The sequence below is a fragment of the Bos taurus genome, chromosome 11, assembly GCF_002263795.3.
Source record: "Bos taurus isolate L1 Dominette 01449 registration number 42190680 breed Hereford chromosome 11, ARS-UCD2.0, whole genome shotgun sequence".
NCBI classification, from domain to species: Eukaryota; Metazoa; Chordata; class Mammalia; order Artiodactyla; family Bovidae; genus Bos; species Bos taurus.
In genome coordinates, this window is record NC_037338.1 from 24,589,191 (window position 1) to 24,615,060 (window position 25,870).

At 36.5% G+C, this 25,870-nt stretch overlaps 1 protein-coding gene across 6 annotated transcripts in view; it reads left to right on the forward strand.

Annotated features, from left to right (window-relative positions):
• EML4 (EMAP like 4) overlaps positions 1-25,870 on the forward strand; it is a 154,716-nt gene that overhangs the window by 2,766 nt on the left and 126,080 nt on the right. The window contains exon 1 of one of the 6 annotated variants that reach the window (XM_059891432.1): positions 7,855-12,493. The exons of 3 other annotated variants lie outside the window; for them this stretch is intronic. In XM_059891432.1, coding sequence (XP_059747415.1) covers positions 12,418-12,493 — 76 coding nt within the window. In that variant the 5' untranslated portion in view covers positions 7,855-12,417. Of the gene's footprint in view, positions 1-7,854; positions 12,494-25,870 lie in introns of those variants that run through there. 2 more of the 6 variants (XM_024999050.2, XM_024999051.2) reach the window with 2 other exon arrangements.

The following is a 25,870-nucleotide window of genomic DNA, read 5'->3' on the forward strand; positions in this document are numbered from 1 at the left end:
CTCAAGGAAGTGTATGTGTGTCATTTTATGTACTGTATGGCTTCCTGAAAATAAAGAAAACTACATTTTTATAAGCAGAAAAACTGAGTGCTTTGTAAACTGATTCTAGAGAAGCTGATTATTTAAGGGAATGTTATGATGCATCGTTTTGTTAAGTGAAAAACTTTAAAAATTCAGACTGTACCATTGATGAGTGTTTAGATAAGGAAAACACTTAAGTGCATTTTCTGAGATGTCTAACGGCAATTAAAACTGTGTAATGATTTTGAAATCATTGAGAGGAATATTAGGTGCTGGTCTGTGTTATATTTGCCATTTTGAAATTGTATACCTGTTATATTTCTTTTGTTTTGTCCATACGTTTAAAACAACGAAAGGATGCTTTTATTCTCTGCAGCTGATGAGTTTCCGGCAGTTGGACTGGCAGGTGTTTGTATTTTTTCCTTTAAGCATAGTATCTTTTAGTTCACAAATTATTGTAATACAAAAAAGCAGCACTTTAGAAGCAATTTTTTTTTTAATTAGTGAGGGGGAAATACTCACTAATGAATTGTCTTAATGTCCTGCCTCCAAATCAGTATATATGAATATACACACATACCTGTACAAAACATGTATATAGTAAAACATTTTAAATTTCAGGTCTATGTGCAGAAGTGGAAAACTGTTGACAGAGCTTTTCTTGTTGATTTTCATAAGGCATAGGTTAGGTGCGTTTCATGCCTAGTTTCTTTAGCATCTCTTTTTCACAATAAAGGTTTTAATTTTAAAACTTGTCTTGGAAATAGCCTCAGGTTTAGTCAGTGTTTATGCCTTAAAGAAAGCATATTGTTAACCACGTCAGTTTTAACTTTTTCTGCTCCAAAGATTAAAAACAAAACTCCTAAACTTCTTTTTAAAGAAAAATTGTAATAAATTAAATTATAGGGTTAGTATAAGAAATGTAACATTCTTCAGTGCAGTAATAATACGCTTCAGTTTATCAGATACATGAAAAAAACGATTTTTTAACATAATATTAGAACTTACCATTTCTCATCTCATATATACTCTTGCTTTCTTAAAGGAATAGTGTAGTGTAAGATTTTTAAATATTAATCAAGTATTCTTTATTCATATAAAAGTGTTTCTCATGTAGTAACATTACTTGTGGAATTTTTCCTTAGCTTTTAATTTGTTAATGGCTGTCTCTTGAAGGGCTCGAGGCAGGTTTATATTATAATATGACATGAGTAGTAACTCTTAAATGGTTACTACAGCATCTATAACATGACTTAGAGTATTTCTTAACATGTACCCCTTTTATGACATTCTTCTTGCCCTTCAGGAGCTTACTATCTGGTTTTAAATAGGTATCTAGAGGTGTTTAATCCTAAGTAAAGGACCAGAAGTGGGAGTTGAAGGGGAAGGCATCATTTAGAAGGCAGTGCTGTGTATCAAGCACATAACTTCTAAGAGATGACATTTGGAGATTACTGAAATTATCTTCAATAGACTGTGGCTTTTTAAAACCGTGAAATAACTTACTTAGAAGTCCAAATATTAGGGAATGATAACTACTAGCTCTTTTTTTGCTTTGTATTTAAGTTTGAACAGCATGTAGTACAAGTACTGTATTAATTATATATGTATGATATTTATATATATATATTGCATGTAAAACCTCAGTGTCTGTTTATAAGAAATATTACAGTAACATTTTGATTTAAAAATAAATGGATTCTAAAACTTTTTAAAAGTGTAAGGAGATAATCTACTTCCCAAATCTGTAGTGTTTTTATGTCTGTGTGTGATATCTTGTCCTATAGTTGTAGTTGTCATAGATTGTTATAATGCCTTACCTTTGCATATTGCTGTATAGTTTACAAAACTTTATCTCATTTAATCTGCACACTAACCTTGAGAGAGAAGAAATTATTTCCCCATTTTTAGATGAAGAAACTAAAGTTCAAGAAGTTTGCATTTTTTTGAAAAGACTTCAAATCCAGGTTTTTCTTTTCCCTTTCGTCTTTTTCTGGGGTGGGGGTTCGGAGCCTGATTTGTAAGGTTTGTATCCAATGAGAACACAATACAAAAGAAGGAAAAAAAATCTTTTATTCCTAGTTTATTTGTAGTCAGCTGACGTTAACATGTTGATGTACATGTTTTTAGTGTTTTCCTGTGCTTTTTATACACAGTTAAAATTATACTATAGATATAATTTTGCGTTCTGGTTTTCTCATTAGAGCCTAACCATTTTTTTCACTTGAACTCAGATTTTTCTGATGGGACCAAGTGTTCTTTTCCTTATCCTATTACTGACTTTTCATAACCCACTTCCATGTCGATTCTAATGTACTTGGATATGAACTGTTCTTCCTCTAAATCAACTTCTTAATTTTTCACTGTAAGTATCACCCAGCCTTAAAATGTTTGACTCTTAGCTATTTTTGCCTACCACATTAAAATCTCTTCTAAGACTTATCAATTCTTGTCACCTTTTCACATTCCTTACTTTCCTTTTCTGACACCACAGTTGAAGGCCTTATTTTTCTGTGTTTGCATTATTGCATAGCCTCAAGAATCTCTACTTTGTCCATAATTTGTTTTGTAAGGGGTGGGAGAGGGGGAGCCTTTTCCAGATTGCTGTATTGCCTTAATGACTAAATTCAAGCACCTTAGCCTTGCTGTCAAGATCCTCCATAATCTGTTTCTACTGTCTTAACATGATCTGGCCTAAATGACCTATTTCTTTTTTCCCATATTTGATTGGCAGTTTTTCATCCCTGTGTCTGTTCTGTCTTGAAGTACCCTTCAAGGCCCAACTCAGATATTGTTTCTTTTCTGAACACTTTCTTTGTTCTCTTTCATTCCCAACTCATAGTATCCACCCTTGAACTTTTAACACAGGAACGTTTTTAGGGCACTTAGCACAGAATATTTCTTCTCAAAAGGTAGAAGTAATTATGACAAGTCCTAAAATTACTGTAAGTCTTATTTCTACAGCCAGATTATAAACCCGCTGAAAGGCTGACACTCATGTGTGTTTGAAATCTCATAGCAGAGCAGGGGCGATTTCATGATCCTGTGAAATTGGGGGGAAATTACTAGGGAACCAGTATATAACTGGCAACGTACAACCTTTGCTCTTACCATCATTTCTTAAAAAAATGATAACTTGAAGACCAAAAAATTACCATACACAATGTCAGAGTAGAATCCTTAAAAAAATTAAATAACTCTTTATGTTCTTGTTTTTTTCTGTTATTTCACCTGAAATAAATGAAAATTGTCTCCCAACTTTGTTGAAAATTTAATAAAGAACTGTATCTCAGGTTCTAGGGTAGTGTTTATCAAGTGGAAGTTTTGTGAATCACTTATTAAGGATTTAGAAGTCAGTTTATTGAGGGTCAAGATGAATATTTAAAAAAATGAGAGAGACGGAAAGGAAAAAAAAAGATTATAAAATATTCGTGCTTTGCATGATATTGCTTCAAGAAATTCTCAATTTCATATAAATATGTTTGCCTTAGATTGCAGAATAAGATTTATTTTACGGGGGAGTCACAATTCAGATGAAAGATACGTTTTTAATGCCTGTTACTCCCTATCTTTGAAAGACTAGGCGGGATGGCTGACATATATGAAAATGTGGATGAACAATCAAAAAAAAAAAAAACAATCAGAAGTAGGAGTTATAATGAATTGTGCTGTTTTTGAAAAGTTTTTCAATTCAGTCACTCAGTCGCGTCCAACTTTTGACTCTAAATGTAATGATTATACCATAGTTATCATCAGTAGCAGCAGAAGTATATCTGTAGTTCTAGAATCAGTTCAGGCAAACTCCATATGTAGAAATGTGGTTTTATAAAACTGATAAGCTAGGGTATTATACTTACTTTGCAGAAGGATTCACCATATTGGTTTTTTTTTCCAGCTTTCCTGATGGATTTCTTTGTGTCTTGACTATCTCTCCATTTTATTAGCTTTTCAGAATCTATCCAATCTTTAAGGCGTGGCTCAGGTACACTTGTGGAGAAGGAAATGGCAACCCACTCCAGTGTTCTTGCCTGGAGAATCCCATGGACAGAGAAGCCTGGTAGGCTGCAGTCCATGGGGTCGCACAGAGTCGGACACGACTGAAGTGACTGGGCAGGCAGCAGGTACACTTGTCTTTTTCTGGAAGCTGTACCTGATTATTCTAGTCTTGCACTCAAACCATTGCCCTGTAGAGCTCCTAAGGTCAAGGAGACCAAGTGCATATACCTTAGGGATCTAGGAGTATAGCCAGAAATTATCTACTTAAACATTCATGTGATTATTTTGCAACCATTTTAATAAAGATTAGTTGAGACAAGAATCATTGATACATGCTAAATCTATGGGATATTTTTGATGAGGAGCAGAATGTTTCTGTTCAGTTCAGTCCCTCAGTCATGTCTGACTCTTTGTGACCCCATGGACTGCAGCACGCCAGGTTTCCCTGTCCATCACCAACTCCCAGAGCTTACTCAAACTCATGTCCATAGAGTCGGTGATGCCATCCAACCATCTCATCCTCTGTCGGGACGAGCTTCAATCTTTGAAGCTTCCAGCTTCGATCTTTCCCAGCATTAGGGTCTTTTCCAATGAGTCAGTCCTTCGCATCATGTGGCCAAAGTATTGAAGTTTCAGCTTCAGCATCAGCCCTTCCAATGAATATTCAGGACTGATTTCCTTTAGGATGGACTGGTTTGATCTCCTTGCAGTCCAAGGGACTCAAGAGTCTTCTCCAACACCACAGTTCAAAAGCATCAATTCTTCGGCACTTAGCTTTCTTTATAGTCCAACTCTCACATCCATACATGACTACTGGAAAAACCATAGTTTTGACTAGACAGATCTTTGTTGGCAGAGTAGTCTCTGCTTTTTAATGTGCTGTCTAGGCTGGTCATGGCTTTTCTTCCAAGGAGCAAGTGTTTTTTAATTTTGTGGCTGCACTCACCATCTGCAGTGATTTCGGAGCCCCCCAAAATAAAGTCTCTCACTGTTTCCATTGTTTTCACATCTATTTGCCATGAAGTGATGGGACTGGATGCCATGATCTTAGTTTTCTGAATGTTGAGTTTTAAGATTACTTTTTCACTCTCCTTTCACTTTCATCAAGAGGCTTTTTAGTTCTTCTTCACTTTCTGCCATAAGTGTAGTGTCATCTGCATATCTGAGGTTATTGATATTTCTCCCGGCAATCTTGATTCCAGCTTGTGCTTCATCCAGCCCAGCATTTTGCATGATGTACTCTGCATATAAGTTAAATAAACAGGGTGATGTGTACAGCCTTGATGTACTCCTTTCCGTATTTGGAACCAGTCTGTTGTTACATGTCCAGTTCTAACTGTTGCTTTCTGACCTGCATACAGATTTCTCAAGAGGCAGGTCAGGTGGTCTGGTATGCCCATCTCTTGAAGAATTTTCCACAGAATGTTTGCTTGGTCTTAAATATCTCCCCATACATTGCATATTAGTTAGAAGGGGAAAAAACAGTAACTTTATACAGTGATGAAATCAGACAGTGCCTTGAGTGCATGATCAAAATAAATAGCATCAGTGGACGTTGTGTGCCTCTGAATATGATGCCCTGCAAAAAGCACATCACTTAGGTAGTTCTCCAGCGAGGAATGCATAACCTGGATGTAATCATGAGGCACATATTGGACTTCAATTGGGGAACATCCTATTTTATAAAAGGGTAGGGGGGAGACTGTACTCTTTAATGTTAATGTTACAAAGACAAAGAAAGGCTGTGGAAGTGTTTCAGATTAAAGGATACTGAAGAGACATAACATCTCTTCATGATACCTGATCCTAGAATAGATCTTGTATTAGAGGGGAAGATGCGGTAAAGGATATTATTGGGTCACTTGGCAAAATTGGAATATAGATGGTAGATAACATAAAGGTATGGCATCAGTGTTGAACTTTCTAAAGTTGATAACCTAAGGTTATATAAAATAATATTTTTATTCTTAAGAAATACACGCTGAACTTTTTTTTTTAGGAATAAAAGGCCGTGATACATAACTACTCTCAAATAGTTCAGGAAAAATTATGTATATATGTTTTATATATATGTATACACACACACACACATATATACAGCTGTATTTGTGTGTGTATGTCTTTGTGTTTGTACTAGAGAGGAGGAGGGAGGGTGGAAGGATGCTCCTGTGCAATAATGCAGATGAGTAAAATGTTAACAGTAGATGAACTTGGTTAAAACTGTACAGGTGTTTTGTACTGTTCTTGTTCTTACAGCTTTTCTGTAGAAATTGAAATTATTTTTAAATGAAAGTTTTTAAAAAAATCATACGACTTTGCATTAAATTCCATAATGTAGGATTTTAAAAGTAAAGAAATATCTCCTCTCCCAGAAAATTCCAGGCTAACTCTTGGGATAAAACTGTGGCTCCAAGAATGTGTTCATGTATATCATGTGGTTTCCCTTTATCCCTCAGCCTCGGTTTGAGAAGCATGCCTCTGGGCCAGAGGCAGCTGCGGTTCAAATTTAGTCAGCAGACATGTTTTGTTTGGCCTTTTTGAGTGTGTTAAAAATTGGGAAATTTCACATAAAAATCTGCATCTTTGATTTCTCTTGAAAAAATGGGCTGATCTTGCCGCTGTCGACTTGCATTCCAGATGCTCTGTATACTCACGGAGTGGTGTGTCAGGTAACTAGCCTCAGCCCTGCCTTACGCCTAGCTTGTTTCAAGTGTTTGCCTCGTCGCCTGGCCCCTGTAGGCTGTGTTCACAGCCTTTCTCTCAGGGATCCCCAAACTCTGGGCCGCTCACTGGTACCTTCTGTCACATCAGCGACAACATTAGACTAGAAATAAAGTGCAAGGACTTCCCTGGCGGTCCATGGGTAACACTCTGCACTCCCAGTGCAGTGGGAACTAGATCCCATGTGCCGCAGCTGAGACCTGGTGTGGCCAAATAAGTAATTTTAAAAAAAATGCAATAAAGTGCACAGTAAATGTAAGTGTGCTTGAATCATCCCCAAATCATCTCTCGCACCCCAGGTCCATGGAAAAATTGTCTTCAAGAAAATTGGTCCCCCCAGAAAGTTGGGGACTGCTGCAGCTTGCCCAGGAGATGCTGGGGTATCTTCTTTGTGCTTGTAGTAATTTGAGAATTAAGTTGTTAAAATGATGCCCTGAGACTTGCTAACATTCAAGTGTGTGTCTCCTATAAACAAGGACATTGTCCTACATAACCGTACTACAGTGAGGAGAATCAAGAAATGAATATTGATACGTTACTACTGTGTCACCCTCAAACCCATTCATGTTTTGCTAATTATTTTAATAACGTCTTTTTTAGTAAAGAACCAATTCAGAATCAAATGTTGTATTTACCGATAGTTGTCATGTCTCTTTAGTCTTTTTGAATCTGGAGCAGTTAGTCTTTCCTTGGCTTTCATGAACTTGATGCTCTGCAAGATAATAGGCCATTTGTTTTGTAGAATGTCCTTAAATTTGATGTCTCCTCCTGATTGGATTCAAGTTATGTATCGTTGGTACAGAAGTCCCAGAGGTGAGCTGTGTTTCGTCTCATTGCACTCTATCAGATGACACACACTTTTGATTTGTCCCATAACTGATGATGTCCATTTTGACCCTTTGATTAGGGTGGGGTCTGCCAGGCCCTTCCATTGTAAAATTAATTTTTCTAAAAACTTTGTAATTAGTATTCTGTAGGAGGTTCTTTGAAATTTTGTAAATATTCTGTTCCTCGTCAAACCTTCACATTACTGGTATACTTAATATATCTGTATGGAATCAGCTGTCTTATTTTTTTTCCAATGGGTTATAATCCATTATTGTTTATATATTGATAAACGTTCTTTATGGTTCTTGTAATTTTATAACCGTGTAGTAGTATATCTTACACTTAAAATTATGTTGAACACATGGACTAGACCGTTCATATAAGTTAGTGTGAAGGAATTTGCTGTAAGTGGGAAGCCATACAGGGTGTTTGTTACTGTTATGTTTCTGTATTTAAATAATCAGCAATTATTGAGAGCGAGATACTGTTATGTGGTGTGTGTGTTCGGGGTAAAAGAGAATATAGTTAAGCAGCAAAGTCAACCATTTTTTTCCCCTTTAAATATTGTGATCATCTTTCCTTTTCAGAGAGTATAAATATAAACTTTAATGGATCATATTCCATTATTTGGACATCTGATCTGCTTAGGCTGTGTATATAGAACATAATTTAACATATTCTAGATGACTGATTCTGTGCTGTGATACGGTGGTGCTTCTGAGAGCTGTTTGTGTAGAACTGTTTCCTCCATACACTAAATGACGCTGAACAGTTATAACTGCCCTCCTTGCTGTTGTCATTCAGTGTCAGTGTGCTTTACCCTTTCCTCTGTTTTTATATATTATTTAAAGAGTCTCACCCATAATATTTGAGTTTATATATCTTGAAAGATGATTCTTCTCTTACTATTAGACCTACAGTTTGACAGTAATTTCTTCTGGGGATGGGAATTGCACTGTGAGGCATATGGGATCTTAGTTCCCCAACCAGGAATCCAACCTGTGCCCCCTGCATTGGAAGCTCAGAGTCTTAACACCAGGAAAGTCCTAACAATAGTAGCTTAATGTCAAATATCCCTGATGGTCTCTTTAAGTGTCATTTTTCAGTGGTTTGTTTAAATCAGGGTTTAAACAGGATCATACATTGCATTTGGTTGCTATGTCTCTTTTAATCTATAATGTATATTTTCCTTTCCTTTTTCCCCCCCTAGTTTACTAAAGAAAGTAGACCTTTCTTCCTGTAAAGTTAAATTAACATGAGTACTGATTGTATCTTTTGTTTTTTTTTTTAAGCGTGTTTCTTTGTTTTGTCTGTCCTTTAAATAGAAACTTACAGATTTTTATTTATTTGATGTATTTTGATCTGCTGCCATTACTCTTCTAAATTTGGGCGCTTAGATTTTCCTGTTTTGACCTGTCAGAGCATCTTCACATTGCTGCTTGAGTCCTGATCCTGGTGCTTTGTCAGCTTCATTGCTTTCTGATAAGATGTTCAGACCTAACATTTACACTTCCTGCTCCATTTTTACAGTCAACTGTTCTTCTAAGAAGTTGTGGTTCCTTTTGGTAGAAAATGGTACTCTAGGCTCTAGAGGTGCTTGTTGTTACTAGATTGGTTATTGTTTCTAATCCAGCCTTTCTTTTGATTTCCAATTTTAAATTTGCTGTAGACTAGGAAGCCAGATAACAAAGCTGTTTTGACTTATATAAGGGTTGTTTCGGGTCTCAAAAAAGAACCCAGGAATCACGACCTATGCCTTTTGAAATTATATGGTATAGTACTTACAGGGACAGAATCATACCTAATAAATATTACTAATATTGGTAATGTGTGACTAACATAATGTCAGATGTTCCTCAGGATAAATGATAAACTTCATTTTCTCACCCTAAGGATCCATCTTTTATTTTTCCCCTAATAATTTTATTTATTTATTTATTAATTTTTGTTTGTGCTGAATCTTTATTGCTGCACAGGCTTTTCTCTAGTTGCAGTGTGTGGGCTACTCACTGTTGTGGCTTCTCTCGTTGTGGAGCATGGGCTCTAGGCATGTGGGCTTCAGTTGTGGCTTCCCGGCTCTGGAGCACAGGCTTAGTAGTTGCGGCTTGCGAGTTTAGTTGCCCCTCGGCATGTGGGATCTCTGGATCTCAGATCAAACCCGTGTCTCCTGCATTGGCAGGCTGATTCTTTACCACTGAGCCACCAGTGAAGCCTTCTGAATGAGGCCTTTAATAAAATACCTGAGCTTTTAGTTTATAAACTTGATGATATGTACATGTTTTAAATTATAGACCACTTATGTTCCCTATATCTTCATTTTTAACGTTATCTTTTGTTTCTTTTGTTTTTCTTTTAGGATAAATCTCTGAATTAATGAGCTGTTAGTATCTTGAGAGTCAAATTATGCTATATTAATATTTGTCATATTCCATAATAAGAATGTATTTCTTTTCCTTTGCAAAAATTTTTTCCAGAGAATGTACCTTTTCTGACTTTTCAAAATGGATGAGTTCCTAAAGTTGAGATGACTTGCTGTTGTAAAACAAAACTGTTTAGTTTTGATACCTGACATTTTTTTCCCTTAAGTCATTTTTCACTCTTGTATGTAACTTCTTAGGCTGATTTTTAAGTGACATGTCAGAGAAAATGACAAAATTTGTTTGTGTTTTTCTTTGAGGCATTTGTTCCAGAAAAGTGCCATAACTGACTTCTGTTGATGAGTGGGAGATTTTTTTTTTTTTTTTAACTTTGGAGGATATCCTGTTTTCAGTTTAGTTGGGGCATAGCCTTTGACTTTCTTTGACTGCTTTGAGTACCTCTTGGCATTCATCTTATTTTTTTAATCCTCTCCAATTATAATTAGTGAGGATTTTTTTTTTTTGGCACAAACAATATTTTCTTGATTTTTAGGATCTATTATTGTGGATCATATAAGATGTAACATATTGGGGAACAAAGTTTAGAATAAAGAGAATGGCCAGGAAAGTAATCAGTTTTTGACTTCTTTTCTTGAAATCTTTGTGAATACTTGTGAGTGAAATTTAATGATTATACACACACTGAAACTTGCGCACTGTGAAACTCCTTATCTTGGCCCATTAGTGCATACTGTAATTGGGCGAAGGTTATAGGTTTGAGTCTCATATAGGCCACTTATTTGCGTATGTTTCCTGGTCATAAACACGGTCATTAAGTAAATAGCTTTTGATTAGCTTCTTTGGATCACACTCTGTGCTAAGTGCAGTGGGAAATTGGTGATTGAGACTCTCGAAATCCCTGCTCTCATGAAGCTTATAATTCTGTGGGGGATTCAGGCAGTATTTATTCAGGAAATATTTATTGAATGCTTGGTATGTGCTCAGCACTCTTCCAGCTATAAACATAGTTCTTATGGAGCTTATGATGTTGGCTTTTAAAATACAGAGTAATAAGAATTGTGATGGTGAAGTATGGGAAGCTTTGGAAACAAAGGAGGGCTACCTTAAACTTCCGCCATCCAGCCTTTTCTGTTTTATTCAAATGCATGTCTTAGTTTTGGGTGTAAGCAGAAAAATAGAGATCAGGTCACAGTAGCCTTCCCAGCTCGTGAAAATGGCTTAAAGGGATGACATTTACTTTTTTCTTCCTCCTCCCATATACCTGAGAAAATGATGAACTACCAGTAGCGCTCACTTTGGTTGCAGTTTTCACCCCATGCAGAGACCGTTGTCAGCTTTGCTCTCCTGGTGTCGTCCTAACTTAAGTCAGTGAATTCAGTAACTTCCATCCTCTCTGTTATCTGTGTAAGTGGTGCTTTTCTGAGATATTTGCTTTTTCCATGTCTTTGTTGGAGTATGAGTCCTGTGATTAAGTCAGTGGTCTTTGATATACTTGCTTTAGGAAATAATCATTGAGGCAGTAGTTTATGGACTACATCTCAAGAAATTTGGTTCACGTGGCTAACTGTTTGAAAGGGAGCAGCAGAGCAGAGGCGCTAGCATTTATTCAGCTGTGAATCCAGGAAGCATGTCAGATGCTTTCCATAAACTGTAATAACTAAATGGCAAAGAAGGTTGTTAAAGTCAGTAAAAAAAAAAAAAAATACCCTCGGGTAACTTGTTAACTAGATTGGGTAAAACTGAACTTGTTATTACAACCCTACATATGAGGGTGATGATTCTAGTAGTATCTGTGTTAGACTTTTGGTCACCGAAATGAACTGTTGCTGCTAGTATGAGAATCTAATAATTGAGCAAATATTTATTCACTAAGTGCCATGTGCCAGGAATTGTTTTCATACTGGGAATATATCAGTCAAGAAAAGAAACAAAAATTCCTACTAAAGCATATACTATAGTGAGGGGAGATAGACAGTGAACAGTTTTCATTTAATTATTCACTCTTAGGATGTGATTCCTGCATTATCTATTATAAACATACTGTCCTTTTTTTCATATAATAGATGGTAATACAGCCTGTGTGGTCTTTGGTTTTGTGAGATAAGCTTAGAGAAAAGTAATCTTGGGGAATGCAAAAACAGATAGGTAAAATATTGACTGTGCTGTGGCTACTATCATTGAGCATCTTAGTCACTGTATCTGATCATATGACAGTTTTGAAATAGTATATGTACTTCTTAGATGTCCACACTCAGACTCTTAAAAGTCTTTTTGTTTCATATTTAAAGTTTTATTGTTTACTATAGTACTTTTATATGTTTGAATATATATTCCCTTGAATTGTAATACTTTTTTCTTGTGGAAAAATTTGATCATATTTCTCTAAAATCTCTTGTTTCCTCTAGGTCAGTTACTGTAGATTTGTCAACCTGGATTCGGGACCCCTATTCAGTTACTAAGGAGAATTCCCAGGATGCTATGGAGCTCTCCAGACAGCTGTCTGTGGGTGGTGGTGAGAGTGGAGGCGAACAGTGGGTTGTGTGACCAGGGTGAGGTCACCTCTTTTACCTTCTGGCCCTCCTTCTTTCCGGACTTTTTTAACACCTGCTTTGGTACTTTAAGCAGTTTGGGTTCTATGCTGTGTTCTGAACAGTTGTTTAGTAGTAGTACCCATAAGATGATGTTAGATGTGTTTTGGATGGAACTCACGGGGGTGTGACTATGTCACAGCAACAACAAAGAAGTTGTTCCAGTAGTTTGAAAACCACTGGTATAGTTTTAAGTGTTCTGACCCACTATAGGCAGTTGTTTTCATGTCTGGAAAGTAGTGACTTCACATTTGATCTTTCCTGCTCTCATTTAACTTGCATGTGGCCACCAGAATGTTTTTTGTCACTTTCTGGCCTGAAAGCTTTTTATCATTTTCAGCTTCTATGAGATGAACTCTTGGCTTGGGCCACCTGGCTCCAGCTTACTTTGCCATTCTTAGCTCTTTTTGGGGGAATCTTAGGTGGATTCATTCTCTCACTATCCCTTTTCTCGCCTCATTTCTTGCTACCTTGTTTCTTATGCCATAATTTATTATATATTACATATATAATATGTTGATGGGGTTGGCATATACCCTTGGGAAAATTAGGGAATTTGAAAAGCAACAGATAATGACACATTCCTAAGAGTTGCATGAGAAAGTGTCTTTAGAGTAAGGTTTTATGAATTGTTTTCTTTTCCTACTTATTAACTTGTTCCTGCTTCTCAGCATTGGTATTTTGTGTAACCCTGGATAAGTCAATCTTCTTTTTTGCCAAACTTCATTGGACTTCTTTAAAACTGAGTGTATTCTGTTCCTTTAGGAATTTGGTATTTTTGCTATCAAATACAATGCATTCTTGATAGCAAATTCTAACTCATTTGTTTTAAAAAATCACCAAACACCTCATTATCATATCTTGATTTTAGTGAAAAAGAGTAGAACTACAGAGTAGTTTTGAGAATTCAAATTTTTAAAATCAGCTTTATTCAGCTGTGTGCGCGCTAAATTGTTTCAGTCATGTCTGAATCTTTGCAGCCCTATGGACTGTGGCTTCCTAGGCTCCTCTGTCCATGGGATTCCCCAGGCAGGAATAATGGAGAGGGTTTCCATGCCCTCCTCCAGGGGATCTTCCTGACCTTGGGATCAAACCTAGTCTCTTACGTCTCCTGCATTGGCAGGCAGGTTCTTTAGCACTAGCGCCACCTGGGAGCTGTGCTTTACCTGTGATAAATTATGCCAATTTCAAGTGTATAGTGGGTCTTCCAAAATTCATATAGTATGCACTACCACGATCAAGGTATAAACCATCTCGATTACACCAAAAAGTTCCCCCCAAAGTTCCTATACCACCTTGCAGTCAGTCCTTTCCCTCCACCCTGTTTCTGGCAACCACTGATCTGCTTTCTTTCCCTATATTCTGCCTTTCCTAAAATGTCATATAACTGGAATCTTAAAATCTGTGGTCTTTTGTGCTTTTCACTTAGTGTACTTTTGAGATTCATTTGTGTTGCATGTTTCAGTAATTTATTCCTTTTTATTGCTGAATAGCATTTCATTGTATGAATATACCACAGTTAGTTTATCCATTCACCAGATGATGGACATTTCAGTTGTTACCAGTTTTTGGCTATTATGAATACAGACAGCTGCTGTGAACATTGGAACTTTGGCTCCTCACAGCCCTGCAGCCACTAATCTGCCTTCTGACTATAAATTTGCCTGTCTGGTGCTCATTTTTTTAAAAAATGGGTTGATTGTCTTATGATTAGATTTTGAGAGTTCTCTGTATACTATGGATGCAAGTCCTTTATCAGTTATGTGTTTTGCAAATGTTTTCTTCCACTTTGTGACTTAACTTTTCATTTTCTTAACAGTGCCTTTTGAAGAGTGGAAGTTTATTTTGATGAAATCCAGTTTATCAATTTACTAGGATAAAGTTTGTCTTTTATAGTACATTTTGTGTCCCATTAAGAAATCTTTACCTAACCCAAGATCACAGGTTCTAAAAGAAAACTTTGTTCTGCTCACAACACACCAAATGTGTGGGTTTTCCACACCACTAACTTCCTGAAATTAGTGCAGATCCTATAGATTAAGGTTTCAGTCCCCCATGACTGCCTTCCTTCTCCAGATATCAACTACAGGTTCAGACCTCAGATACTTCTGACTGACCACTTATAAATGGGAGATTCCTATGCCCCTTCTTGGATCTGATAATATGTTAGAATGCCTTATAGAACTCAGGAAAGCACTTTACTTCCTGTTACTGGTTTATTATAAAGGATACAATGCAGAAGTACCCAGATGGAAGAGATGCATTGGACAAGGTTCTTAGGAAGGAGTGTGGAGCTTCAATGCCCTCTCTGGGCATGTCACTCTCCCAGCAACCACCTTGAAGTGTTCATGTACCTGGAAGCTCTCTGAACCCCATCATTTAGGGTTTTAATGAAGGCTCCGTATATAGGCGTGATTGATTAAATCATTGACCAGTGTGGCTGAGCTCAAATTTTCAGTCCTTCTTACCTCCCCGGAGGTCAGGGGGTGGAGCTGAAAGTTCAAACTGTTTAATCAAGAAGTTGATTCCTCTGGCAACCAGCCTCCATCTTCCAAAAGTTACCTCTTTAACATAAACTCAGATATGGTTGAAAGGGGCTCTTCACATCTCTATTACTCAGAAAATTCCAAGGATTTTAGAAATTCTATGCCAGGAACTGGGGGCAAAAATCAGTTATATATATTGCATGTTATGTCACAATTTCTCTCCTATTTTCTTGAATAAGTTTATAGTTTTTACTTTTATTTTAGGTTTGTGATCCTTTTAGAATTAGTTTTTACATATGGTATGAGGTACGAATCAAGGTTCATTTATTTGCACACTGATACCCCTTTGTTCCAGCAACATTTGTTGAAAAGATTAGGCCTTTTCCTTTGAATTGCCTTGGCACCTTTGCTGAAAATCAATAGACTGCATATGTGTCAGTCTATTTTTGGACTCTCTATTCTGTTCCATAGATGGCTATGTTTATCATTAAGTAAATACCACACTGTCTGATTACTATAGCTGTAAAGGCTTCAATTAAATTTTTTATATTTGAAAAATAATTTAGAGGAAATAAATTTAACTTTAAAACTTTGTAGACTGACATAAAATTACATAATTCAATGATTGTTAACATTTTATATTTATATTTCAGAGTTTACTTTTTAAAATTACTTTTAAGAACACAATCTCTTGATTCACTAATGATTTTAAGAATTAGAGCAGGCATTGATATTCATATTTTATAAATGAGGAAGCTGTACTATTTAAGAGGGATAGTTTAAGATCAAGCTGTAATATTTAAGAGGGATAGTTTGAGTGTGATAAAGGAAGAACTAAAGCCCAAATGTTATGCCTTCAAAAAATCCAGTGTGCTTTCCCCTATAGCACACGGCTTTCATTTGCTACTTCTTTTTATTTTGAATATCGGAGAATGAGTATTTTATGAAAAATTGAATCACTAGATTTTATTTAAAGTATAGAGCTATAGGAGAACAGTTAATCTGTTTTTTTGGTCACCAACATCACAAGACACATTAAGAAGTCAAAATTGCACTTCATTCCCCCACCCCCCCACCCAGTGATGTGTTTTACAACCAGAATAGGTATTTACGGTTTCATTTTAAATTTAGAAGTGCAGGAAAGAAGCAGCAAGATTTGTTAAATGAAAGCTGAAAGATTCCTTCTAAATGAACTGTTTTAAGAAATGAGGATATTCTTGCCATAGTGAGAATAAGAACAATAAAACTTAAACTTTAGACTGTTTGAAGTCTGAAATTATCTATAGTATTCTCTTATGTTGCCATCACATTAAGTCTTTCGTCCCCAAATCCCCACACCCTCAGATCATACTTAAGAGATTCTTGCAGGAATACTGGTAAAAGATGATGACACCTGGGGCTTTGTGTGGTAGAGGTGGAAGAAGTGGTAGCTTTGGGAATGTATTTTGGAGAGGCTGTCAATGTGCCGATGGATGGGTGTAAGGGATAAAGAAGAGGAATAAATCATGATCCCATGCTTATCCACTTAGAGGTTTTTTCCCGTCATCAACTTGATGGTGCTATGCACTTGGTGTGGAGAATACCTAGATGAATTAGAAGAGCTACACAATGGAGGAAAGGAAATCAGGGAAGCTGCTAAAGTTCTTTTTTTAAGTTAATTTTTATTGGCATATAGTTGCTTTACAGTGTTGTTGGTTTCTTCTGTACAGCAAAGTGAATCATTTATACCCCCTCTTTTTTAGATTTCCTTCCCATTTAGGTCCCCAGAGAACATTGAATAGAGTTCCCTGTCCTATACAACAGGCTCTCATTAATCTATTTTATACATAGTAGTGTATATATGTTAGTCCCAATCTCTCAGTTCATCCCATTCTCCCTCTTCCCCCTTATCCATTAGTTTGTTCTCTACATCTTTATCTCTTTTTCTGATTTTCCATTATCTATACCATTTTCCTAGATGCCACATATAAGCAATATTATATACTTGTTTTTCTCTTTCTTTCTTACTTCACTCTGTATGACAATCTCTAGATCTGTCCACATCTCTGCAAATGGCACTGTTTTTTTCCTTTCTATGGCTGAGCAATATTTCATTGTATTTATGTACCACACCTTCTTTATCCATTCCTCGGTTGATGGGCATATTTAGTTTGCTTCCTTGTCCTGGCTTTTGTAGTAGTGCTGCAGTGAACATTAGGGTGCATGTATCTTTTTGTATTGGTCATTTTGTTGGGTTATATGGTAGTTCTGTTCCTAAAATTTTGTTTTTATTGAAAGCAATATCACATCTCAGACTGAGAAGATAGAAACAAGATGAAATTCCTTATGATCTTACCTTCCTAACAGTCATTTAAAGTGTTTTGGTGTATGTGTTTACTGTTTTGTATAGAAATTGGCAAACTTTCTATAAAGGCAACTACTCAATTCTGTTGTGGCATGAAGGCACCCATAGATAGTATAGTTGGGTGTGCTTGTATTCCAATAAAGCTTTATTACAGCCACTGAAACATGAACTTCAGTTAATTTTCTCATATTGCAAAATATTCTGGTATTGATATTTCCCCCCAAACATTTAAAAATGTGAAAATTGTTCTTAGCTCACAGGCCCTACAAAAATCACTGGCAGACCAGATTTGTCGTATGCATTTGCTTTGTGGTTATAGTAATAGCTTACATTGAATTTTGTTACCTGCTTTTTGTATTTAATATATGTATAAATGTGTACAGTTCTAGTTGAAAACCAAAGTGATCACAACTGCTAAATAATCTGAATAAGCTCTGATAAACTTAGAGTTTACGAAGTACCTTTATGTTATTTCTTTTAATTCTTAAAATAACAATGGGAAATATTTACTGAGCTTAAGGTGGCTCAGAATCACTGCAGGTGGTGACTGCAGCCATGAAATTAAAAGATGCTTACTCCTTGGAAGAAAAGTTATGACCAGCTTAGATAAGCATATTGAAAAGCAGAGACATTACTTTGCCAACAAAGGTCCATCTAGTCAAGGCTATGGTTTTTCCAGTGGTCACGTATGGATGTGAGAGTTGGACTGTGAAGAAGGCTGAGTGCCGAAGAATTGATGCTTTTGAACTGTGGTGTTGGAGAAGACTCTTGAGAGTCCTTTGGACTGCAAGGAGATCCAACCAGTCCATTCTAAAGGAGATCAACCCTGGGTGTTCCTTGGAAGGAATGATGCTAAAGCTGAAACTCCAGTACTTTGGCCACCTCATGCAAAGCGTTGACTCATTGGAAAAGACTCTGATGCTGGGAGGGATTGGGGGCAGGCGGAGAAGGGGATGACAGAGGATGAGACGGCTGGATGGCATCACCGACTCGATGGACGTGAGTTTGAGTGAACTTTGGGAGTTGGTGATGGACAGGGCGGCCTGGCGTCCTGCGATTCATGGGGTCGCAAAGAGTCGGACACGACTGAACGACTAAACTGAACTGAAGGTGGCTCAGATGGTAAAGAATCCACCTGCAGTGCAGGAGACATGAGTTTGATGCCTCGGTTGTGAAGATCCCCTGGAGAAGGAAATGGCTACCCACTCCAGTATTCTGGCTTAGAGAATTCCACTGGACAGAGGGGCCATGGGGTCTCAAAGAGTTGGACATGATTGAGCAACTTTTCACTTCACTTCACTTAAAATACATGTTATATACATAGTTGAGGGTAAGGATTGTGCATTATCATTGGAATTATTAGTCTCTTACCTCCACTTCTCCATACATAACTAGTTTTGTTCTTTGAAATAAGTTTTCTTCAGCAGCAGGGCTTATCCCAGTAGCTCTGCAAATGTGTCCTCAAGGTTTCCTTCCCTTAATTCTAATTTGAAAAATCCAAAGACAGGACTTTGGTCTTGCTTACATCAAATTTTTATCCCACTGCTAATCATTATGTTTACGAAGGGCAAATTCATCATTTAGGAAGATACAATTCTCTTTTGGAACCAAAGTCTAGAATAATAGGAGAAAAGATTGAGTAGTCTCTCAAATGAAGGTCTAAAGGGTAGCGCACAGCCACTTGGGGGAATTATGAATTGGATAGCCCTACCAAATCATGTCTATTTATAATCCTTGGTTAATTCACTGATTTAATTTTGTGTTCTTTTCTTTTACTTGTTTGTATCACACTGAGTTCTCTTTCCTTCACTCTAGTTTTCATTGCTACTTAATTATTTTAACACCATCTCAAATTTAATTTTAAAAATCTCTAGTTTTGAAAGTCTCTTTCTCAAGAGTCTAGGTCTTACGCCTCAGTGAAAATTACTGTCTCCTTTTAGAAAGTCTGTATTTTTTCTGTTGTTTCCTGACCACTCCAGTCCCTTAAATACTAATATGCTTTTAGAGCAAAATCTTGGTCCAGTCTCTTGTCTCTTCTATAACAACATAAAAGGTTGGATGAGAAATAAGTGAGGCTCATTTGGAAACCCAGACACTAAGATATGAGTATATTTTGCTAGAATAATTGGCTTCCACTAGGGCTGCAGTCCATGGGGTCGCTAAGAGTTGGGCACGACTGAGCGACTTCACTTTGACTTTTCACTTTCATGCATTGGAGAAGGAAATGGCAACCCACTCCAGTGTTGCCTGGAGAATCCCAGGGACGGGGGAGCCTGGTGGGCTGCCGTCTCTGGGGTCGCACAGAGTTGGACATGACTGAAGCGACTTAGCAGCAGCAGCAGAATTCAAAAGCCCCTGAAGCAGTTGCTGCTGTCTCAGGGTTTTTAGGGTAGTTGATTCCACTGTCATTTTCAGTTTTCTCCATACCTTATCTAGAGAATGTGAGATTCTTGGTTCACCTGTACAGGGTGTCCAGGTTTTTGCTAATGAGAGAAATGATAGGTGAAACCCAACAGTAGTAAGATTGTTTTGCAGGTTCTGAGATGATAGAGAGTATGGTGGAGAGGCCATGAAATAGACGTTTCAGTTGATTGGATCCATCAGCCAAGCATTGGTCTTCAGCTGCATCACAGCATGCTTCATAGTGCAGTACTACATAACGTGCAGACAGTTCATCCTGCTGAAGAAGAAATTAATAAAAGGTCGTTTGGGGATGAAGAATTAGAAGAAAAGCATTTAGAATTTTGTCTGTTGTGTAATTGTTTAGAATGATGGTAGAAAATTTTCTCAGGATAGAAATTACTGTGGATATTTTATTTCTTAGGGCCAAACCCAATCTAATGCTGTAACGAGGACTAAAATGACTTCAATTCTTTTAAGTTTGGGCCATTTGTCATCTCAGATTTCTTAATATCCCCATCTCAAATTCTTTTAACTTAATCACACTATAAAGTTTTGGGTTTTCTTTTTTTTTCTTGCCATATAAAGTGACGTTCACGGGTTCCGGGGATTAGGACATACATAAAGGGCCATTCTTACATAGCTTTTCATTTGTTATTTATTGAGAGTAATATGCATTCTTATTTTTAAATGTGTTGATCTTACTTTATTGTCAGCTGGTTTTAAGATTTCCCTTTTAGCATTTTTAGGGCCATTCATGTTTTGCTTATTTTAATTCATATTTGCAATATATTATTTTTATAGCCTGTAAATAAAAATGTATACAAAGAGATGGTTACTGTAAACTCTTCACTTCTAATGTTAAGTGTTAATTAGAATAAGCTACAGTATGTGGTTAAGAAAATCATCTTTTAAAATGAGATTAGATAAAATATATTCGTATTTCATTTACTTTTCACTTCACATGTTTTCTATTCAATTGTTTAAATTTTTATTCTGGATTTGTTGTAGTTATGTACTCTGAATACAAATCCTTTGTCAACTATATGTGCTGTTAATATTTCTCTTCACAACTGTGAAGTTATTTCCTTAACGGTGTCCTTTGATGGATAGGAATTTTAAAACTTTAGGTGAAATCTAATTTGTCATTTGTTCTCTGTGACTCATGCTTTTACTTTAGGTCAATGATTAATTATACTTCAGATTGATTTCTGTATGTGGTATGAGATAAGGAATAAAGATCATTTTTTCCTTATGCTCCGTAATAAACAGCACTTTTTGTTAAAGACCTTGCTTTACTTTCCTATTAGGTTTGAATATTACCTTATTAAAATAATTCTTCAAGTAGTTACATAGTTAGATAGATAGCTCATTGGTTATAGAAACTGTGCTTCTAAGTTCAGTATTACAGGTTCATTCTTTCAGGATCAGTTAACTTGGTCTAGTTTTGTGGCCATAGATATATTTCTAATCTGCTTTTAGCCAATTGGTAGACCTGTATAGCCTAACTCCATTGTGCTACCAGATAAAACATTAGAGCATATCCCCTCCATGATAATTCACTAATTTAATTTAGTGTGAAAGACAGTACATTATTACATTTTTTAAGGATACAGTATGCATAGTAATACAGTGCTTATTGTGGCATACTCAGTTTTTGTGCCTTACTAAAATAATCAGAAGTACATTAATTCTTCTAAACATTAGGAAATAATTTTCCAGAATTTTGTATAGAGTGGAAAATGGAGACATGACACTATAAAGTCTATTTGTTGTTAGGTTTTGTGGGTAAATGATAATTATAAAAAATTTAGGACAGGAAAATTTAAATGCAGTTCTTCATATACTTGTGTCAATATATAGATATATTACATAGACCCATTCATTGGCTTACATTTCTGAGAAATCCGCATTAAACACAAGTCATCTTTTAAGAGGCTGAATTTCAGTTATATTACTGTGGTAGGATTTGTGCCAACCTTTGGTTAATCATTATCTTGTTGATTATGTTTGGTTCAAGATGACTCATTTTTCAAGGAGCTTTATTGCAACATTGCATATTTACTACAGGAAGCCTGGACGGAAGTGGAGCATCAGGTCAATGGAGATTTTTTTTCTCTAAACTTGATTGTACCAAGTGTTATTAAAGTTAATTATTTTTCAGTAATTGAATTCTCTGTAGAGCCTAGTATTTCATTAACCAGATGTTATAGGATCAGTTATTCCTTTTTCATGACAGACAGGTATATATACACAGTTTGATGATTGTTTAAATATTGATCATACTTCATATCATACTTTCGGTTGCATTTGGATAAAATACTGTATCTTCATTAGGTTGAGTATTATAATTAACTGAGAATTTTGGAAACATAGAGATTTCAGTTGATGAAGATTTGAATGTATTTATATGCTGAGGGCAAATGACCAGTAGATAGATCAGAGGTGAGGGGAGGGGGCCATGCATGATGGACATAACTTTTCTACAGATAGTATTTAATATTAGGAATGCTCTGTAGTACATTTGGTTTTTAACCAGAGACAGACTGTTTCATTGCTGAGAGAAAAGGAGGTAAGGATACTGATTTGGGGAGGGTTATTTCTACCTGAAGTCTGCTATTTTCTCTTTAAAAGAAGAGGCGAGGATACTCAGTAAGTATGAGGTAGAAATGGGAGTTGAAAGCTGAAACTGACTTCTGAGAATTTGAAGTACTGAGGCTAACGCGATTGGCGTTTCCTTCAGAAGTGTAGACTCAGATGAGTTTGATGGCCTTGGACTTTCTGGTCACGTCGGCGGTGTGCATCATTTCCCCCATCCTGCCCCCACAGTACTCTGGTAAATGTGGAGGACAAAATTTGAGAAAGAGGGAGAATGGCATAAGAAGAGCCATTCTAAGAGTGGTTGAAAGGATATATCTTCGATGTCTGGACTGGATAGGGAAAGAAAGAAGTGAAGCCAAAACAAGACTGATGGGAGAAAATGGAGGAACGTAGCACCAAAAGTTTCCCTGAAGCTGAAGTGTGATGATGGGTGGGTTGGCTGGGAGCAGGGGTAGGGGGTGGGGGCGGGTGGCAGTGCACAGTGTGAAAGAGCCAAAGGATAAAAGGTGTTAGTTATAGGTCAAAACTATGAATTTTAAGGTTTCAGATGAATAATTGTTCTGGGTTATAAGGTCCAGAGTGATCATAGAGGTAAATTGTTCAGTTGAGTGTTTGATGTATAAAGATCATTGTAGTTGGATATCTCCTTACTCCTTAAGGAGGAGAGCAGCTAGGATGTTCACAAGGATTTGGAAGTTACCTGGTTGATGGTGCCTAAAAAGGCAAGTGAGGCAGTAAGACAGGCATTAAAACTTCTCTGTTAAGTTGAGGAGTAATGGGGAAGTTGATTGATGACAGTGATGAAAATTAAGTAGTGCCTGATTACAATTAAGGAAGAAAAGTTGTAACAGTAGACTTTCGGAGTAGTCATATGGTCATCTGTGTGCCACAATAGGAAAATGAGAAGAAAATGCTGGTATCTCCCAGTCTGTTGTTGGAGAGGGGTACAGAGAAAGATAGGTGGAATGAGGTTCTGTTAAGGGTCTAGGAAAAGTTTATTCATATAAGAAGCAGCATTGCAAATAATGTAGTAAAAAGCTTTGGAAAGGAGGGCAACCTATCAGGAGAGAGGATGGGTAGGAAAGAGCAGGAGCCAAGCCTTACAGAAATCAGAGGTCTGTCATTTACTGGTCAGATGGTAAGTATTTTAGGGAAACAAAAATGGTTTGTATTATTATGGTAGCATGGACGGAGGAGGCCATTTGTTATGAGATGGTAATTCATGGTACATCATTTATGCCAGTTTCAAAAAACAATTTTGTGTGGTACCATTCCTTAATGAGATGAACAGTGGTTGGGTAAGTAAAGTTGTGAAGATTTAGAATAGAAATACCAGTACTGTGTACACGAGTAAAGAAGAATTTCAGCGGTAATTACTTATGACCTTTGCTATACAAACAGCTACAGACAGCAATTTTTTGTGAATTCTTTGTAAATGCTTATGTGGGTAAGTGTTAATTTGTGGTCGTCAAGCAAATTAATCAGTTCATTTAACAAATATGTATTGAGTTCTTATTTTGGTCATTGGGATCAAAAGCTGTCTTTTTTGCTTTAGCACACTTTAGTTGAGAAGATAGTTTCAGAAATTATGGCACTAATTCAGAGTCATAAGCCTTCTTTGTAAAGACAGTAATTCTCAAGTTTAGCAGTTTGGCTCCAAACATCGTAACAATTCTAAATTCATACATAGAGGAATGTTTTAAATCTTTTTTAGAGTTTTTACAGATACTAGTCTGATAATGTTGGCATGCCTTTTATTGAATCTTTGGTGGGAAAAATAGTACATGAAGCATAGCACAGTGCTTTGCCAGGGGAGAATAGAGGAAGCCATGGGAAAGAAGGGCACACCCACAAGCAGCAGCAGCACGGTTTATTCCACGTCTTTGCCACTTCTTCCCCTAGTCTCCATGGATTGCCTACTCTATTCTCCTAGGGATGACCAAGGTAAGTGAAGTGAATTGCACCCTCTAATTGTTCACTACAGCAGCAACCTGGCAGAGTACAGTACTTGGCAAAGTTCCCAAGTTTGGAAAATGACAAACTTTAGCTTTATGACTTAATTTTAAGTTTGAAATCCATATAAGTAAAATTTAAGTGAAGGGTCAGTTCAGTTCAGTCGCCTATATTCTAATTCCCATCAATAGAATTGAATTTCTGAAGGTTTTGTGACCTGTGCTGATGTTCAGAATGTTTTTTTTGGCTGCATGCCAACTTCCTAGTTAAAACTGTGAAAGCATTCCTGTCAAAATCTAGCTACTTAATTAAATTAATATGTAATTATAATAACTTTTATTGAGCACCACTCTGTAGCAGGTTGTGTTCCAAGTTCTTTACATGTATTGACTCATTTAATCCTCACAATAACCTTGTGAAAGAGTATTATTATCTCTGTTTTATAGATGAGGAAACTAAGGCTTGGGTTAAATAAGTTACTCAAGGTCACACAGCTAGACTCAGTGTATGTCAATTTTAAATTTGGTTTATGAAATTAAACTTAAGACTATTAAACTTTTAAAAACTTAAAATGCAAGTTGTAAATATAACACTTTCCATAAATATGTAAGGATGTCAGTGTTTTTTTTTTTTCAGTGTTTAATGGACATAGTTTATCTTTCCATCTGTGGTAACCCTTTTTTGTTTATCATAGAATCTGAGATAAAAATATTTTGAATCCGTATTATGTACGGTATAGTTTTTCTGAATTTGAATAAATTTGGTTTGTCATTATTAAGCATACTAAATGACTTGACATAGCTGTAATTAAAGTTAATATAACAAAGTTCACTTGATTGTTACATAGATTTTATTTGTAGTACAATGGATGGTACCATTGCCCATGGAAGCAATTGTACAGGGTGGCTATAAAGTCTGGTTTCACTGATTAATGTTACAAACCCTTTTTCTGTATACTTACCTGTGTTTCCAAATTTTATAACCACCCTGTATTTTATAAAGGCCTTTTCTGCATGTTTTGGTGTGGGTTTTAGTTGCCTGGAAGTAAAGAGGAAAAAAATCAGAAAAGAGAGAGGTACTATACTTTTGTGGCATATATATCATAAGAAGAAGGCCTGGACTCCCAACAGTTTGATTCCCTGTAACTGTATGATGATGGTACTAATAATTAAAATATAGTAACACTGCATGCGTGCTCAGTTGCTCAGTCATGTCCAATTCTTTGCGACCCCGTGGACTGTGGCCCACCAGGCTCCTTTGTCCCTGGGATTCTCCAGGCAAGAATACTGGAGTGGGTTGCCATTTCCTCCTATGGGGATCTTCCCGACCATCCTAGGGATCAAACCTGAGTCTCCTGCTTGGCAGGAGGATTCTTCACCCTGAGCCACTTTATTTAGTGCTTACTGTGTATTAGGTATAGTGCTAAACACTTTATATTTATTTATCTTTTTAATCCCGTCAACAGTCCTATTAGGTACTATTTTCTGTCCTTAAAAAAAATTTAGAATTCTGAGTTTTAGAGTATTAAACAGTGAGACAGGCTTCATAACTAGT